At 39.5% G+C, this 18,318-nt stretch overlaps 1 protein-coding gene across 7 annotated transcripts in view; it reads left to right on the forward strand.

Annotated features, from left to right (window-relative positions):
* ITPR2 (inositol 1,4,5-trisphosphate receptor type 2) overlaps window positions 1-18,318 on the forward strand; it is a 268,891-nt gene that overhangs the window by 106,331 nt on the left and 144,242 nt on the right. For all 7 annotated transcript variants that reach the window (XM_040594004.1, XM_040594005.1, XM_040594006.1 and 4 more), the window contains 8 exons: window positions 1,970-2,102; window positions 4,047-4,104; window positions 5,632-5,797; window positions 7,781-7,954; window positions 12,700-12,789; window positions 12,943-13,068; window positions 14,232-14,354; window positions 15,938-16,138. In XM_040594004.1, the coding sequence (XP_040449938.1) occupies window positions 1,970-2,102; window positions 4,047-4,104; window positions 5,632-5,797; window positions 7,781-7,954; window positions 12,700-12,789; window positions 12,943-13,068; window positions 14,232-14,354; window positions 15,938-16,138 (1,071 nt within the window). The remainder of the gene's footprint in view (window positions 1-1,969; window positions 2,103-4,046; window positions 4,105-5,631; window positions 5,798-7,780; window positions 7,955-12,699; window positions 12,790-12,942; window positions 13,069-14,231; window positions 14,355-15,937; window positions 16,139-18,318) is intronic.

Genomic DNA, 18,318 nt, shown 5'->3' on the forward strand with positions numbered 1-18,318 from the left:
CCTTTGGTTTAAGGCTTATGGTGAAGGACAGAGTGTTACGAAGTTGTATCACCTAAATAATACCATTCATGTGTATTGCTTCTCATTTTAATTTGTTTTTTTTGGCTGAGTTTCTCTCCATACTGTCTTGCTGTACTGGCTGATGCCTAGGAGGATGATTCCAGGACACCAACATCGTCCTGTGCATTCCCTGGCTGCTCACAGGCAAAAGAATCACGTTTTGTCTCATCCGTTTTCACAGCACATCTAGTGCAAGAGCACCCAGGATTGGAGAGTGTTTAATCTTAATTTGTTACTTAAACAATGACTTGTTAGTTACAGTTTAGTCACATGGTCAAATTACTGCAAATTAGCAAATTGTCATATGTTGGGTGAATCACAGTAAGTGTGCATATATGTGATCTTAGTTCACAAGAAATACAAAATAATTTAGTTTTGTTTAATATGCAATGAAGGAAGATTAATTTAAATCACATTACCTTTCATTACTGTGCTATTACCCTAAAAGGTGAGTAAGAATATTTTAGATTTATTGTATTATTGTGCATAGCTAGTACAATGATGATTAAAGCTATTCTATTCTAAGAAATATTTCAGTTTATAATAATTTAATTCTCAATATATCCTCTTAAGTAAAGGCAATTTTACTTAAGAGTTTCCATTCTGCCATCAGCCAGAATTAAAAGCCCGATAGACTTAGTTGACTATACGTGGACTTGGGAAATTTTTATTTTAAAAAATCTTGCTTGTGCAGTTACAGGGTGACTTGATCATGGAACCAAAAAACCCTGCCTTTTTTCCTTTTTGTTCAACGATTTTAAAGAATATATATTGTTTCTTAAACTGACATTTGGTTTTAGATGGTATAGTTCTAATTAAATCCTATTACAGTATTCTGGGTCTGGGAAGCTTGTCCGACTTAGAGATCAAAGAAGCAGGTTGCCACCATTTGCTAAGTCATCACCTGTTGCCTGAGTCTTGGTAACAACATAGGTGTTTTCATCCACGCTGATTGAAAAATATGCTAAATGATCTTAAACCTGTTTCGTTGCATGCTTGCATTTACTGTGGGCAAGGAGCGTAAGTGTGGGAAACACTGAAACTCAGTCGATGGGCAGTCAGCTGAAGTGTAGGATGTACATGTGTCAGTCCTTAAATTGGGCTAATGTTTCCAGCCTAGTTGTTTTCCTCACTATTCCAATAGAAAAGCAGCCCTTCCAGCTTTGAATTAGGATTTTCCTGCATGAGTTTCTGATTTCACAGCTGAGGAACAAAAGGCAACAAGGTTCAGAAAAAAGCAGAGTGCTGAGGGGGGATCTCTGCTGCCATTACAGTGGTAGCTTCCAAAGCCAAACTTCTTTTTTGTGGTGTGCTGGCAACACTACTAGGAGCTCATGAAGGAAATGCTATTTGCTCCTCACATTCTCAACTGATCATGAGCAATGTAACAAAAGTTAATTCCAGGCTTGCGCTTCACTCCATGGGAACCTGGAGTTACTGCAGCACTGCTGCCCTTGGCTGTGGGCATCTGAAAGGGTAAGCCTTGAGCCTGTCATCTTTACTCTCAACCCCACTCCACTTCTTATCTTCATGGGGCATTAAAAGTCCAGCTGAAATATGAAATAATTGGTTTCAACATGGGTTTGAATGTAATGATCTGTCTCATAGGCAGTGAAGACAAGGCAGTGTGCTGGAGCCCCCAGACAAATCCAGTCTGCTACTTAGGATTCAGCAGTCGATAGGGTAGAGTTCAGTGTGTCTCAGGATGGTCAGAGTGAAGAAAGAAATCACAGAAAACTGATGAATGTAATGGATTCTTTTTTTGTAGTGGACATATTTACTTAAAATATTTACTTAATGATTCACTCAAAATAATCCTGTATCCCCGTACGTGCCACCACAGAAAAATCCTAAACCATGTTACAAATGGCAGAAGAAAAGTCTTATTAAAACTTTTTTTTTCTTGTAGTTCATTCTCAGTGTTAGACTGGACTATAGAATATCCTACATGCTGTCTATCTATAAGAGAGAGTTTGGGGAAAACAATGAAAATGTTGATTGCTCTACAACATCCCCACCTGACACACCAGGGATTGCCTCAGGTAAATGTCTGTTGTATTGCAATCAGGTAAATGTCTCTGTTGTATTGCAATGTAAAATAATGCTTTGTAGACTACTGCAAACAATGTACTCAACTGCATCAGAAAGGCACACAGCACTTGAAGTTGAAAAGCTTGTGGAAAATGAAAATTTTAAGCAATCCCATAAAAATAAGATTTTTGCTGGCCTGTCCTCTAACAAAAATGTGATTCCTTTTTCCTGTGATGACGATTTATTTTCATATTTGTGCTCTTCCCAAAACTGCACGATGACAAATCACGGAGGGTAGATCATGAAAAAATGGTTGGGGTTGGATGAGGACAGATTTAAGTGAGGTGAATGTGGTTTGGGAATGGAGCTTTCCAAGGAGCGTTCTGTGCACACAGAAACTCTCAAAAGGCTGACTGCTGTTGTGTGACCACCTGTGAGTAGGGGAGAACTGCTTTAATTGTAGGTGCTGTGTAAAGAGGGGCAGGTAAGGAGTACTAAAGTCTTTAGTAGTAAGTCATATTAAAGCTATTCTAAAGCAAAATGACCGTGAGTAAATTATCAGCGGCACAGAGTCTAGCTGGAGGCCTGTGGCTAGCGGTGTTCCCCAGGGGTCCGTACTGGGTCCAGTCCTGCTCAGCTTACTCATCAATGACCTGGGTGAAGGGGCAGAGCGTACCCGCAGCACGTTTGCTGGTGATACACAGCTGGGAGGAGTGGCTGAGTCACCAGAAGGCTGTGCTGCCGTTCAGCGGGACCTGAACGGGCTGAAGGTTGTCTCTAGAGATGGAACACAATGAAGTTCAACAAAGGCAAGTGTAGGGTCCTGCACCTGGGGAGGAACAGCCCCATGCACCAGTACAGGCTGGGGCTGACCTGCTGGGAGGCAGCTCTGCAGAGAAGGCCCTGGGAGTTGGGGAGGGCAGCAAGTTCCCCTCGAGCCAGCTGTGTGCCCGTGTGGCCACGAATGCCAATGGGATCCCTGGGCGCATTAGGAGGAGAGTGGCCAGCAGGTCACGGGAGGAGATCCTCACCCTCCACTCTGCCCTGGTGAGGCCACATCTGGAGAGCTGTGTCCAGTTCTGGGCTCCCCAGTTCAAGAGAGACGGGGAACGACTGGGCAGGGCCCAGCGGAGGGCTACCAGGATGATGAGGGGACTGGAGCAGCTCCCTGCTGAGGAACGGCTGAGAGAGCTGGGCCTGTGTAGCCAGGAGAAGGGAAGGCTGAGAGGGGACCTTACCCGTGCCTACAGATATCTCGAGGGCGAGTGTCCAGAGGATGGGGCCAGGCTCTTCTCAGAGGTGCCCAGGTGTGACAGGACAAGGGGCAATGGGCACAAACTGCCACACGGGAGGTTCCCTCTGAATATGAGGAAAAACTTCTTTACTTTGAGGGTGACAGAGCGCTGGGACAGGCTGCCCAGAGAGGCTGTGGAGGCTCCTTCTCTGGAGACATTCACAACCTGCCTGGATGCAACTCTGTGCAACCTGCTCTAGGGGAACCTGCTTTAGCAGGGGGTTGGATTATATGATCTCCAGAGGTCGCTTCAAACCCTGACCATTCTGTGATTCTGTGGTTTGCTTCCTGATAAATGTTCTAAAGTTCATGTCTCTGCTTTCTGAGAGTTGGCTCATCTAACAAAAAAATTTAGAAGTTTCATATTCTGTGTCATTTGTGGGTCGCTGGTGGTGGTTTGTACAGCTCCAAGCACAATGGGGCTGTGGTTCATCACTGCAATTTGATTCTTCCTCAGTAGTAGTAATACACAATTTAACTCTGCCCCATGTCCTGTTTCTTCCCTACTACTCTTGTTGATAGTGAATTTTGCCTAGTTGAGGGATGTGTAGTTAAACCTTTACATGATAACATCTACTTTAAAGAGGAACAGAGCAGTTTAAACAATGATCGCTGGCATGATTGGGCTTTTTTAAAATTTCTATTTTGTTTTTTTCCCCAGCAATTGTTCCTGACATAGATGAAATTGCAGCTCAGGCTGAAACCATGTTTGCTGGCAGGTATATTCTCTGAAGTTTTACCACTCTCTCTATATCTGTTTGTTCAAGTTGATAGTTCTCATGGACAATCTCTTGTTTATTTTATGCTTATTTTCATACCCCTTTCTCTTCCATTGGCTGCTTCTTATGACTTAACCTATAGATAGCCAGAAAAATGTCAGAAAAGATTGGATTTCAAACAAGAAAACAGCCCAGTTGGTATGGATTACTGTGGGATTGGGAATGACCACCCTTATAGTTGTAAAAGTTGGTGGAAAGATCTTTTCACATTCCCAGGGGCAGCTGGGGAATGGTGTAGAGGTGTATTGAGCTAAACCACACCAATTATTTATTCACCTTATAATGCCTCACATGGGTGCTTTTAAAGAAAGATCACCTTCTTGTGTACCTTATGGCTGTAGCCCCAAATTTCTTGAATCAGTAGGTTACTGTTGACCCTCAGTATTTCTCATAGGCCACATGACCTGTTGTCATTGGACCTTGTGTTTGAACTTTAATTTAGAAAATTTTGTCAACAGTAATCTCTTTCATGTGACTTCTCAAATTAGCTGTGGACCACTTGCCATGATCTTCTGGACTACCAGAGGCCCGTAGATCACAAGCTATGCTTGCAGAGTTTTGGAAGCGATTTCAGCTATGCTGTAAACAAAAAAAAGGCATGGAAGATATCCACACTGGAGAGTTATTACCATTATCACTATATTGATTTAATTTTATGGGTATAATTATAATTATACTCGTAAAAATTAATTGCATTTAGGCAAGGCTGTAGACTTTAAAGTTTTTCTTGGAGCTAGGGAGAAGGATCCACAATATGGCACTCTGATCTTTCCTCTCTCAATCCCTTACGCGTTCTCAGTCTTTACCAGTGCCTCCAGTCCCCTCCCTGAACTCCCATAATGTTAAACAACACACAGCCCTTGGCATCTGCATCTTTAAAACGAACAGAGAGACTGAATGGATTCTTGGAAACATTGCTTCTGCTTTGATATGTTAAGTGTAAATCTGCTTTCTGCCGTTCCAGATTATGAATATGATTCCAGAAATATGACGCTTTTGGCAATTATTACTATTTTTGAGCTTATTTTTTCTTAAATGAAATTTTAATAGCAGCTGAAAGGGAAAGAGCAAAAAGGAAAGGGCCAAATTAATCTCTGATGAAATGCTGCTTACTTCAATTAATTTGGACTGGGGATGAGCTTTGCACAACTTATCTAAGACATAAATGAATGTTTTTGCAATATGGATTTTAATCACAATATTTGACACATTTTGTGCGTACTTACATTCATTCCATAGCATCCATTCTGCTACAAGATTGCTGCAACAGCATATAACTGTAGAATTTAAGTCCTTATAAAATATGTTAAAGTGATGGTTTATTGTTTCCATCCTGCAGCATATTTGATTTGGTTTTAAGATCTCTGTCAAATGAAGATTGTGTCTACAGGCATATTTATGTCAAAGTTTTTCTTTTTTTTATTTGTCTTACTTTACTTGGTCCTTTTTTCCCCATTTCTGTTGCAGAAAGGAGAAGAACGCAGTTCAGCTTGATGATGAAGGGGGCAGAACTTTTTTACGGGTCCTCATTCACCTCATCATGCATGACTACCCTCCTTTGCTCTCAGGTGCTCTGCACCTGCTTTTTAAGCACTTCAGCCAGAGAGCAGAAGTTCTGCAAGCATTTAAACAGGTATGGATGGGCATAGTGTTATTCCAGGAAACTGACTTCAGGGAAAGTCTTTCCAAAGGCTCCTTTACTTACCTAAATTGCTGTTTGTAGCACGGCAGTGTTATTTCCTTAGAGGTCCATATTCAGCAGAGATTTATTTATTTTTTTTGTTAAGAGTTGCTCTTATGTGGTAGTGTGTATTATAGTTGTGCACCCAGAGATAGTTATTTCTGGCATTGCATCCATTACTGAAAACGTAGGGCCGTGGTGACAGCTGGAATACACGTATCTCACAGCAAGACATAGTGTAGTGATCCCTCAGAGACAGAGTTAGTAGCTCATGTTCTGCAAACAGTGTACTGGTGTCAACAATAAGACTTTCCTGTCTTCAGGGCTACTTAGGCTGGTTATAAATCTCTCTTGTTATTCATGTGATATTTCTAGTTCTAATTCAGGTGTCTTTGCATTGTGCTCCACTGCATGGTACAGATAGGCCCAAATAACAGGAAGACGGTAATAGAGCCAAGCCTGTTTTCAGCTTTTATTTTCTGCTTGATCACGGTGCATGTGCAGGCTCCATGTGTCAGTGGATTAGGATGGGGAGATCTGATGTCATGGGTCTGGATGACAGAGACATCTCTGTTATGTAACCCTGTATAACATATGTTGATAAAACCATCTGATGCTTATTTCAGGAGTCTGATAGTGTGTTGTCTCATTGTTATGTAAGATGTAGAAGTTTCTCTTGTTTGAAAACAGATGAATGATAAAGACCTGGAAAGCTGCTGTTTACTGTTTTTGCAGTGTAGCATAATGGCCTCCCACCAGATTGTTAAAGTTAGGCCATGGTGGTTAGTTGCATAAATAGCTGTTATTCCCAGGTAAGTGAGGACTGAGCAGCTTAACATGTTTTCTTAAAGCATGGAAAAGGCTAACTGACAAATAAACAAAAAAGACTGTAGGGAACATGGAATATAAATGTCTGCGGATGATAGGCATTCATAAATTCTGAAAAATAACAATGTCTTACCAAGCTAAGAGAGAAGATGGTAAAAACTTTATATTACAAAAATAGTGAACATTTGCCTGCATGTAGTGATTATTATTTTTTTAAAGAGTGTCCCTTTCAGTATTTTTGTCTGCCATGTGACCGTAATCTTTACATAACTGTGATTTCTTAATAGTGCTTACTGATTTACTGTAAAGATTGTTAGTTTTTTTATATATTACCTTCATTAATAATCTTGGTAGAAGAAAGAGCATTACAAAGAAAGGAAATGTGTAGGTCATGCTAAATCAAGAACTACAAATAACAGTGAAAAAAAAACCAGATAATTTGAGCAGTATTAAAAAAAATAAAAAGAGGCAACCATTCAGATGGTGGGAAATTACATGAACTGGAAAGTCAGTTTGTGAGCTCTATTTAAACAAGATTTTCTAAGCTGGCCTAACAATGTTAAAATGTGTTATTTTTCAACATTTGATTACAATGATGTAGGTGATCATTAAAGTTGCTGGCCATTCTGACCTTTCTTTGAATGTCCTGATTCCTTTTCATATCATCCTTTTTTTTTCTTTTTCTTGTGAAGTACTTTGCTGATGGTATAAGCTATTTCTGACTGTATTGCTTTAATAGCATGTAACTGTATTGTTTTAATGCCATGAGGATCATAATCAGTGCATTAGAACTAACTTTGCATAGAATTCAAGAAATTGTAAATCTGTGCTTGTGCTAAAAATGTTTCGCAGTGTTTTAGAGAAGGTGAGAGAATGTCATGAATGTTGTAACTATGCTGGTTTGGGCAACTACAGTCTCTGACTCTGTTAAAGGTTTTTGATGAATGGGGACTAAAAAGCCTACGTGTGCCATATTTCAATTTCATAGGGGAGGTTACATAAAGCACCTGAAAAGAGGGGCTTAGAATGGAAACTGTCAAGCAAATTACCCAGGCATAAGTGCTGGTGCTACTACTGTAATAGCTTTACAATTTTCTGTATTTCCAGGTTCAGTTGCTGGTGTCTAATCAAGATGTTGATAACTACAAGCAAATCAAGGCTGATCTTGATCAGCTACGTCTGACTGTAGAAAAATCAGAATTGTGGGTTGAGAAGAGCAGCAATTATGAGAGTGGAGAGGTGGGCGACAATCAAACTAAAGGGGGAGAAGAGCCCATAGAGGTGAGTTTAATGCCTTTGCTGTTAGAATTGTTTCAGTGTTGATGGGTAGTTTAATGAACAACTGCATATTTCTGGTCTGGTTAATCAAAGTAGCAAAGTGAGAATGTTCAGTATTCTGGCTGAGCTTTAGGAATAGGCAGAATAGGAAATAAACCTTCTTTTATCAGTATGTTCAGTATTCTCTGCTGCTGCTTTCAGTAACTGCATTCTTATGTCATAGGGCTGCCTTAATTTCTGGCTAGCGAGCAAGCCACAGTGTATGGCATCATTCTGTGGCCAAGGAAGTAATCTAGGGATCACCTATTGGCAGTTGTGTTGACTTGCTGGAGGAAAGGAGGAATAGAAAGTATCTGTTCCTGCAACTAGGGCAGAGGAGCACAAACAAACCCGTATTTTCAAACAACACGATTAATTCCACTGTCCACCAAACATAAGACTGACCTAAGAATAATGAGATTTTGTAGGTGAGCTGTTTGTGATTTCAGAAACTTTAGAACTTGAATCTGGAACCAGGAAGATCTGATATTTAAAAAAAAAAAAATTTGATTTTTTAAAATTAATTTTTGGTTTTTAGTGAAAGCTGAGGTCCTCATATAATCACGAACTCCAAATGCAGTGTTACAAGAGTTGTTATGGTTGAGGTTTGTGGTATAACAGTAGATAGGTCAGGCTTTCCCACCAATATTTCCATTTTCATCAGAGGAGGTAGGGAGAGATGAACAACTGTGATTTCAGACTCAGCACTTCCCCAATTCTCTTCCATGGTAGTCTTTTCTAGTGGCAAGAAAATGGGCAAGGAAGCAACAAGTGGAAGCTCGGTAGGAAGCCATGTGTAGATTATACACATTGTGAAGCCAATGCATTGAGGAAAAGTAGGAGCCTTTGAGAAGAGACAGGATGTTTGCAGATATTGACATACACTTGGCCTTTCAGATGGGAAGGCAGATTTTAGGTGGCTTCATGGGGGGAAAATCCAACCCTTCAAGGGAGAATCCTTATTTCTTGGGACAGTGTAGGACCTATTATTTCTCTGATATAACTTAGCTGAATTTAGTTGTGTCAGAACTGGGGAGGAATCTGGACTTCATGAGCTTAAGTATGTGTGATATCCTACTTTTTTTCCTCAAGCATAGCTCTAGTAGGAAAGAAAATGTTCCTTTATGTATTTAACAGAAAAAGTAATGGGGAAACAGGTTACAGAATTGCAGCAAGATATTTACAAGGTTTTCTAGCTATAATACATTTAAAAAGTGTAATAAGGTCCTTTTTATTCCTATGGATAGCCCTGATAGCAAAGAAACTCCAGGAAGAGGGGACAAAACAATGTGCTTGAAACAGAAGCATATTTTCAGTGGTTTTTTTTCCCATGAGGCATCTGTAGGTCTGTATGTATTAGCAGTGCTTCAATAGATGCATATTATCATCTCTGGCAGATCCTAGAGAGTGTTCTATCAGTAATATGTAATCTGCACAGCTGATTAGATCATCTGGTGATACTGTCATGAGAGCTGTGCCAAATTACTGTAGCTCAGAATCTCGTCTATTAATTGATCCCCTGTTAAATTACTCTTTAACAGTCATGGAATGTTTTTACCTGGTATAACTAGTTAAGATAGTGAATGCAGTCTTCGAGATCTTAAGTCAGATATAAAAGGTGAGGTGCTGGTTCATGGTCTGCGGTGTCTGGAACAGGTGGCTAGCTTCAAGCAGATAAACATCCTTGTAGGATCCCATGCTTTCTTGGAATAGGTGCTGGTTATTCGGTACTGAGCTGGATGGACCTCTAGGTCTTTAGGGAATATGCTCCATTTGCCTGTGCTTAATTTTTCCCAAACCACATTAAAGTGCACACAGGGGTTTCAATTGCGTTCCAGAACAGTCTTATGTTAAACCCAAGTTTCTGTCCTCACTGAAGTACATTACAATATTGGCATAGGAGTTTTTAAAAAAATCAAATACATTTTTATGCCCTTAGGCTTCTGAGTGGTTTTGGGTAACTCTTTACACCTTTCTGTCATAACTTGGGGGTCTGCAGACTTACTCCTTTCCCACCCCACCCCCACCCCAATCATATGACTCCAGAAATGGGATTTGTAGAAAAAAGGCCGTGTTCTTCTAAGTAAAGTATCCAGAGTTCTCCACAGGAAAAATTAACAAATCTTGCATCCGTGCAGGATCATCTTGATAGGAACTGGAGATCAGATTTATAGGAAAGAGTGCTTGGAGTTAGATCAGACATAAATTAGACACCGTATAGGATTAGGAAGAAATGCTGAAATTGATCTCACGTAACTGAGCCTTGCTTGAGAAGGGAAAAGTAGCTAAAGCCTATTTACTTGGTTATCTCTAGTAAGGGTGTTGTGAGTCTGTATAGATACCATGGGCTATGGAAAGTGTGGTCTTTATTGTCCTGTCACTAGAGAACGCGTCGGTAGAGTAGCACCAGAAACACAGATCTGAGGAGGAGAAATAGGCAGTCTCAGTGAAAGGACTTTCAGGTGCAGCTGGAATACAGTGCAGTGGCATTTATAGATCTTCTCATCTTCACCATCCACTGAGAAAGTTCAGTGAGGTTTCAGGTGGTGTAAACTTTCAGCACCCTTAAGCACCTGGTGTTCCCTCGCTCTCCTCCTTTTCTGGTCTGTGGCAGTTTGCTTTGGTTCTGGATATGTTTAAACAAATATCTCCTGAAACATCATATATAGGTTGAGATTATGAACTGAAACTTCTGAGAGTGCCTTCATCCCCCTGGTAAGTAAATACAGCCTGTGAAGGGCAAAACTGTGCCAGGGTGACACTGACTCGTGCCTTGCACACTGTCCTGCTGAGATGAGTGAGACGCTTTCAGCAGCAGGGAACTGCTCGGACTGAGTGCTGGAATCTGGCCTCCAGTTGGAGTCTAGAAAGTATTCCTAACACTGATTCAGAGTGATATCCCACGAATTTTATGAACAGAGGAAGTAGTCTTTTTCATAAAATACCATTTCCTAAAGGTGGGGTGCTCAGATGAGAACCTTTCTCAGTGTGATCTGTATGACTCCCTGTCCCCCACGGAAAAGTGCGACAGGGAATGGCTATCATGGGGCATAACGAGGCAAAATATGCAACGGAGTGTCTCTGGTATCCCAGTGGTGTGATTATCTCTTGATAACTACATCCCTGGCATACTCTTAGGGGTTCAATAAATAGGTTTTTATTTTGTTAAGAGAAAGGATGGATTCAGCAGTTTAATGCTGATCAGCACTTTCAGGTAAGACATATAGTTTGCATGGATTATAAAACTACTTTGATTGAGGAAGAATGCTGATAAAAGTAACAGGTAAATTAATCTTGGTTAACCCACAGTCCCAGAACAGAGGAGGGTGGTTAATTATAGCAAAGAGCCTGAAATATCTTCCAAAGTATTGATTCAAAACAGCTAGAGAGAAGGCAGCATGCATACTAACAAACCTAAAGAAATAAAAATCTGCTGTTGTTGCATAGATCAACACGACCACGCTGAACAGTGGTGCTGGCACTGTTATAAACAGCTTCCATGGCCAAGTGGTGCAGCTGTTCTTGCCCCACTGGAAGTTAAGACCAGATGGGATTTGTAGAACTCCTCACCTTCACCATCAGCTAGGAAAGTTCAGAGAGAGGTTTCAAGAGATATAAACATTCAGATTGGCGTGCACATGTGTTTTTTAGCATAATTCTCTTCTCTAACACAGCAGGAAGTTTGAGGACATAAAGAAACTCAGAAGCACACCTGTTTCTTCTTTTTTTGTGCTATTACACTGGTTTACATCCTTGTGGTTATACAGTGAGACAGTCTCAAGATCTGCTACAGTTTTTCTACACGCTTAATAATTTCCGCATCCAAAGTCCAATCTTTCAATTCTTTGTGTTTCCAATTAAGAAAGACTTACCATAGCTGGCAACAGAAAAAACCCCAAACCAACCACTGCCAATATTCTAAGTGGCAGTATTCGTGCAGATGTTCTTCCATGTTTTGACTGAGATATGCATGGAAAGGTGCATAGGTGTTGGCGGTTAGTTGCTGACTTGATTTCTCTTATTTATCATACCCAGCTGGGGCTTTCTAAGAACCAAGGCCCAGCACATATGGCATCATGACTGGGTGTTGCAGTTTAACATAAGGTTCTCATTTGTTTTCAAATCCTTTCCTGCATCATCCAGAGGTAAGGACAGAAATATCCTCTTCGTGGGAGGAACATCTATAATTTCTGTACGCTACTTGTTCCTGTATTGCTGAGAACTCCACCCTACTTATCTCAACTACGGAGGTCGCCTTAAGCCTTAAACCTTAAGCCCTTTCTCCAGACTTTTTAATATTCACATACACAGACTTTGTAATCATCCCAGCTGCATTAGAGATTTTTGGAAGAAGTGGTGGCTATTGAAATACACTTATGGTCTCTATTCTCATAGCATCTGAATTCCTTGAGATGTTTAGTCTGTCATTTAGGGATGTATTCTTTTTTTAGGAGGCTCAGAAGCATGAAGACATAGAGTAATTGCCTCAAATCATGTTGGAAATTTGAAATAGAGGAAGGACTTGAATGTGAATCTTTTCATTCACTGGGCTGGTAGATAAAGAATAAACGAGTCTTCTTCTTTATTATCTGTGTTATATCTGTTCCCTGTGAGCTGTTGTAAGACTTCTTCACTTGGTGTTATTAAATGTAATTGCTTCATGTTGAGGAAATTGCAATAGATCTCCACTTGTGTGTTCTTTTTTACAGGAGTCAAACATTTTGAGTCCAATACAGGATGGGACCAAAAAACCACAGATAGATAGCAATAAAAGCAATAACTACAATATTGTTAAAGAGGTTAGTATATCTGCTTAGAAACTTGCTTGACATACTTGTTTGGTAAGTAGATTTAGTAATTATTTTGGAAGAATGTATTTTTGTTTGGTTTTGTGTACCATGGCTGGTTCTTTGCTTGCTTGCATGCTGATTTATTTGTTTATTTATTTATAGATTTTGATTCGACTCAGCAAGCTTTGTGTTCAGAATAAAAAATGTCGGAATCAACAGCAACGATTGCTGAAAAATATGGGTGCCCACTTGGTAGTCTTGGACCTTCTGCAGATACCCTATGAAAAGGTTATTCTCATAATTTTAGTGGTAAAAAACATGAACTCAATAAAGAGAAAGGCCTCAAGAGGCCCAAGAATCAATGTGAATATTTTTTTAACTGAATTCATTCAGCTGTGGTATAAACATGAAATGATGATGCCATTTTCTACCTTAAGATTAATGGGTTTGGGCCTAAGTTTAAATATGGCCACCTGCATAGAACAGGTTCTTAAGAACTTAATGTTTACAGCCTCAGGTACCTGCATGTCATTGCGCTATCATCCCATTCCTGAAACAGGCAAACCTTAGATCTGCAGTCACTGCGCAGTAAGAAGTATTGATTTAATGGAGCTCTTGACAGGGTATCTAAATTCCACTGTTGGGTACTGATGTGAGTGCTATCATAGATATCTAAGACGGACAAAAAGCTTTCAAGGATCAAGTCTGAAATAATTTGTTTCTGTGGTGGAAGCCTCTAACCTAGTTCCACTTGCAAGTTTTTCAGAAGATAATGTGATTTTGTACTGATTTAGTGGCATTGAGCATACAAATGAATGATCTAGATAGGCTTTTAAAGAGCACATCTCTCTAGATCTTACAGGAAGCACTGAAAGGAGATAAAACCTCTTCTGGGCTACATTTTCCTCAGTGTTACACACTAATGTTATGATAGAGACAATAGGTTCAGCTGTCTTCAGTAAAACAGTGCTTGACCATATAGGTGGTTCATCAAATCAGAGTTAGAATACTGTATGAGAAGCATAAAAAATGGGGATGAAAGTTGACATACATTTGTGTGGCAGTGTGTGTATGAACATACATAGTCGTGTAGGTGTACGCATACATCTCTTTCTATATGTAGCTATATCAAAGCCAGAGCTTTTCAAAAGCTTGAAATCAATGCAGGCTAGAGGGCTTTTTTTGAAAATCAAGCCATTTAGCACTTTTTTAAACTTGGAAATTATAACCGTGCATGAGGCTTTGAGCTTGTGTGGTCAAGTCAAATCAGAGTACGGTACAGCCACTAATGGACTCTGAAGGAAACTAGATCAGTTGCTTTTTCCAGAGGGAGAATTCCTGTCCTGTAAAGGCTCAGGAGAATTGGTTTGTTCCTGGCTAAATCCACATTGTGTGGTTTTAACAAGTATGTTTAGGTACACCAGCTGATTTTTGTTTGTCTTTTTCTGCAGAGCGATGAAAAGATGAATGAAGTTATGAATCTAGCCCACACTTTCCTTCAGAATTTCTGTCGAGGAAATCCTCAGAATCAAGTTCTCCTCCACAAAAATCTCAACTTGTTCTTAACTCCAGGGGTAAGTATTTTATTTTAAGGAGAATATTATAACTGGAAGTAAATTTGGACTTGCTGAAAAATGACAGTGCTAAATAAATAATTTCATTAAATTATGCCCTCTCTGCCTTCTCATCTCTGTCCTTGTCCTTTCTCCTTTATTGACTTGTCTTCTCTCTCCTGTCTTTTCTCCCTTACCATTGCTCTTTATGTCATTGTTTTTAATGTTGCCATTTTAAAAGCAGAAACCAATATTACCTGTGGGATTTACTGGAGGTATCTGAGAACATGTGTCACATCATCACTTCATGTTTAGCTTGACTTTGTTCTTATTCATCCTAACTCACTCACAGATGTCAAGCTAGGAGATGCTGTGACTATGCTGTCATGAAGCTTGTGTGACAGCAGAATCTGACCCATACATTTTTGTTGATGCTGCTTCCATTTGATTCAACTAATCTAAAGTTTGATCTTTTATTAAATCAGTGTCTTTACAATACACCTCTTTGTCACAGTCCCCTTGTGTGTATATATATGTATGTATTTACAGATATAGTCATATAGAATGACAACATGCTCAGTGGCAGATCTACTGAGTAAAACATGTTTTTATTAGAAAGAGCATGAGTATTAGGATTGTAGACCCCTGGTCTATGTGCATTAGGAAGTATTTGTTATTTTTTTATTTATGCTCTTTTTGTGAAGATAGTGAAAGGCACCGAACTGACCACAGCGGGGACTAGCGCCCAGACTCCTTCCTATCCAACACTTGACACTTAACCCAGGTGCCAAGTATGGAGTCTTCTTGCACTTGCATTTCTATTCTTTTGGAGTTGATCTTCTGATCATGCCAGTTATTGTGCTGTTCACATTGTGGAATGAATGGTGTGGATTCCTTTCAGATGATGCTGAACAGAAAGGTATACTTTAGGAGCACACCTGACCCTCATGAGCCTTTAGTCCAAGGGACCAAACTAGAGCAAGTTTGAAGCAAAAGCCCCAAGAATGCATCAAGTCTGGATGCTGGGTCCTCGGTGCCATCCGTTCTTGCTACAGATCTGTTCTTCTTGTACCATGCTACTCTCCGATAGAATCATAGCCTTGGGCTCCCTCTGTAGTTAATGTGGAAAGAGGTATTCTTTCAGAGTGATCCGAGGGCATGTGCAATGATTTGTGTGCTGAAAATGCCTGCCTTCTGTCAACCACAGAGGGAACCCAAGGCAGATAATATTCTTATTTGGTTGCCTCAATGCAAAGTTTGATGGTGACTGTGATGTGGTCTCAGTGGTCTTGTATACCAGAATCTCTACAGAGTGCTCTAGCAGTGTAGTGTGTGTGTGTGTCTTCACCCTCCACATGGACACAGATTTTGTAATGTCCACTTTAGGACCATTCCGTACTCATAGAAAAGTGTGGAGAAATTCCATCATAAATGAGAACTGGGCCCTAAGGTCACTGCTTAATCACTGGGCTGGTGCACATTGGACTTTCTTAGTTTCCCTTTACTAATGTAAGGCTTTTCTCTAGTCTAGAGTCTTATGAATCTTTCAATCTCAATACAAATCTGCTGCTCTTATAAGGCTGTTTTGATTTTAATCTGTTTAGCTCCTGGAAGCTGAAACCATGCGGCACATCTTCATGAATAATTACCTTCTGTGTAATGAAATTAGTGAAAGAGTGGTGCAGCACTTTGTACACTGCATTGAGACCCATGGCCGTCACGTGGAGTACCTGCGTTTCCTGCAGACCATTGTGAAAGCAGATGGCAAATATGTGAAAAAATGCCAGGACATGGTAATGACAGAGGTAAGTGAAGGGTTAATATGTTAATCAACTTGTTTGATATCTTTTTAACACGCTAGTATTTTGAGGCTGCTTTTTCTGCTCTTGGTACCAATGGGAGATAATGACATCATCGCTTTAGAATTTTAAATGGTATCACAAATAATGAATATTTTAGCAGACGTTTTGGGGAGTTTAATCTAATTTTGTAAGGCCATCTGTATAACTACTAGAAAGAAAACATGAGTGTTAGAATGGTGATACAGAGATGTCTATTTGTAGATGATGTAGCATGGAAATCTCAGAGTTACATAAACCTTCATTTTCCTGTACTGTAATTTAGGATCTCATTTATGCACCAAACTTGTCATATTGTGGCATGGTTTTGCCAAATAAGAGGCTTGTACCTCTATGGATTTGCCTAATAGTGTTGTAGACCATTTTTTTAGCACACAACCATGTAACAATTGTAGATACTAGTTTCTGCTTTTGTTTCTTTTGTTCCAGAGTATTTCTGTGAGAGTCAGTAGAGCTACTCTAGCTTTACCTAGATTTGGAGTCTGACCTGGTAAATTCCACAGAGTGGTTTGTGGACAAATCTTTACACCCGTAAAGTTACTAGGAAAACACCTAATTAACTTCTCTGCAATTAGGATTTGATATATGGTGTACATGATAAATGGAGTCTTCAACTTGCAGACACCTGTGAATTTAACTGTAATTATGTTAATAGTTCTATGAGATTAATAAGGGGGTAAAGTTGAATATGGTGAAAAGTCCAGGTAGGGTAAGTACAAGGAACATTTTTCTTTATTTCACAAAGTTTGGGGTGTTGGTTTTTTTTTGTTTTTTTGAAGAGACATTTTCACAAAGAAAACAGATAAGCTCTAGTTGTATGAAAAAAACTAAACCCTGCTGAAATTTTGTTCCACAGCAACAAAGAGGAGAAACTTCTAATTAATAAAATAAAGCTTCACCCTACATGGATAACCTTTAACGGAATCCACCTCAACCTTTTCAATTTGACTGAAGTGTTTTAACGTGCAATATCAATTACAAGCCTTTGATTTACATAATTCAAACAGTTCTTGTGCCTTTATGCTTTTAGAGCTTTTCCCTTCCACCACAGCTTCTTGTAGGTTTTTACTTTATCATCAAACAAAAATTTTAGATTTTTCTCAATTTAAATACATTTTGTTACTGACCTATAATAGGACAAAGATAAATTGTCATATTACATTTTCAAGCTGACTGCATGATGAAAATTGAAATGAACTTGGATGTGACATTTACATCATGAGTCCTGCAGGAATTTGCTGGGGGGAGGGAGCAACCCTATTTTGATGAAAGAGGGTAAGATGATGATCTGTTTTTTTAAAAAACATAGGAAATTACAGGTAAGTAATTATGATTTGTTAGAAAAGGATGCTAATAGGGAAATTTGAATGGCAATCCCATGTAAAGGGAATAGTGCAGCCAAATGGTTGGAACTTGCCAAGGAGTCAGGACAGTTTCTCAGTAGACCACTGAGATGTACTTTGTGTCCTTAAACAAGCGGTGTAACTTTTTCTGTACCTCCAGATGGGGCATGTAAACAAGTTACCACAAGACAAGACAGAGCGTACAGCATGCCTCAACTACTCCTGTGTTTTATTTTACCCACAGGAAGTATATTGTAGCTTATTTCTGTTTACTGTAAGGGATAAACTGATCATAATTACATGTTTTAGATAGTGCATATAGATGAAGGAGCACCACTGCAAAAGAGTACTTTCATAAAATACCTTAAACATACCCAATCTGGCTTATTCAGTTGTTCTCATATCCTTGGTCCGCCTGTCTGTGGGGTGCTACTAATGATGTTTGCTGACCTGAAAGGTTCCTTAGGGCACTTTTTCTCATTACAAGCACACTTTGAGGTTCTTGGACCAACAGTGCCTATCAGTGCAAACATTATTACAAAAGGGAAAGCAGAATTTACTTTTGAGCTGGATCAGTGTGGCAGCAGAGTTTTCTATTATCTATTGTATATATAATATATAGTATTTCTATAATCTGTAGTATTATATATTATATCTGGATTATATATTATGATATATCTGGATATATCACAAAGCATCAATGGCTGCTCTGATACTGACCAACCTTCTTCATACTTCCATAGAGTTCTTAACTTGTTCAAAGTATACTTTAGTGGAAGAAAA

The sequence above is a fragment of the Falco naumanni genome, chromosome 5 (genome assembly GCF_017639655.2).
Source record: "Falco naumanni isolate bFalNau1 chromosome 5, bFalNau1.pat, whole genome shotgun sequence".
NCBI lineage: Eukaryota > Metazoa > Chordata > Aves > Falconiformes > Falconidae > Falco > Falco naumanni.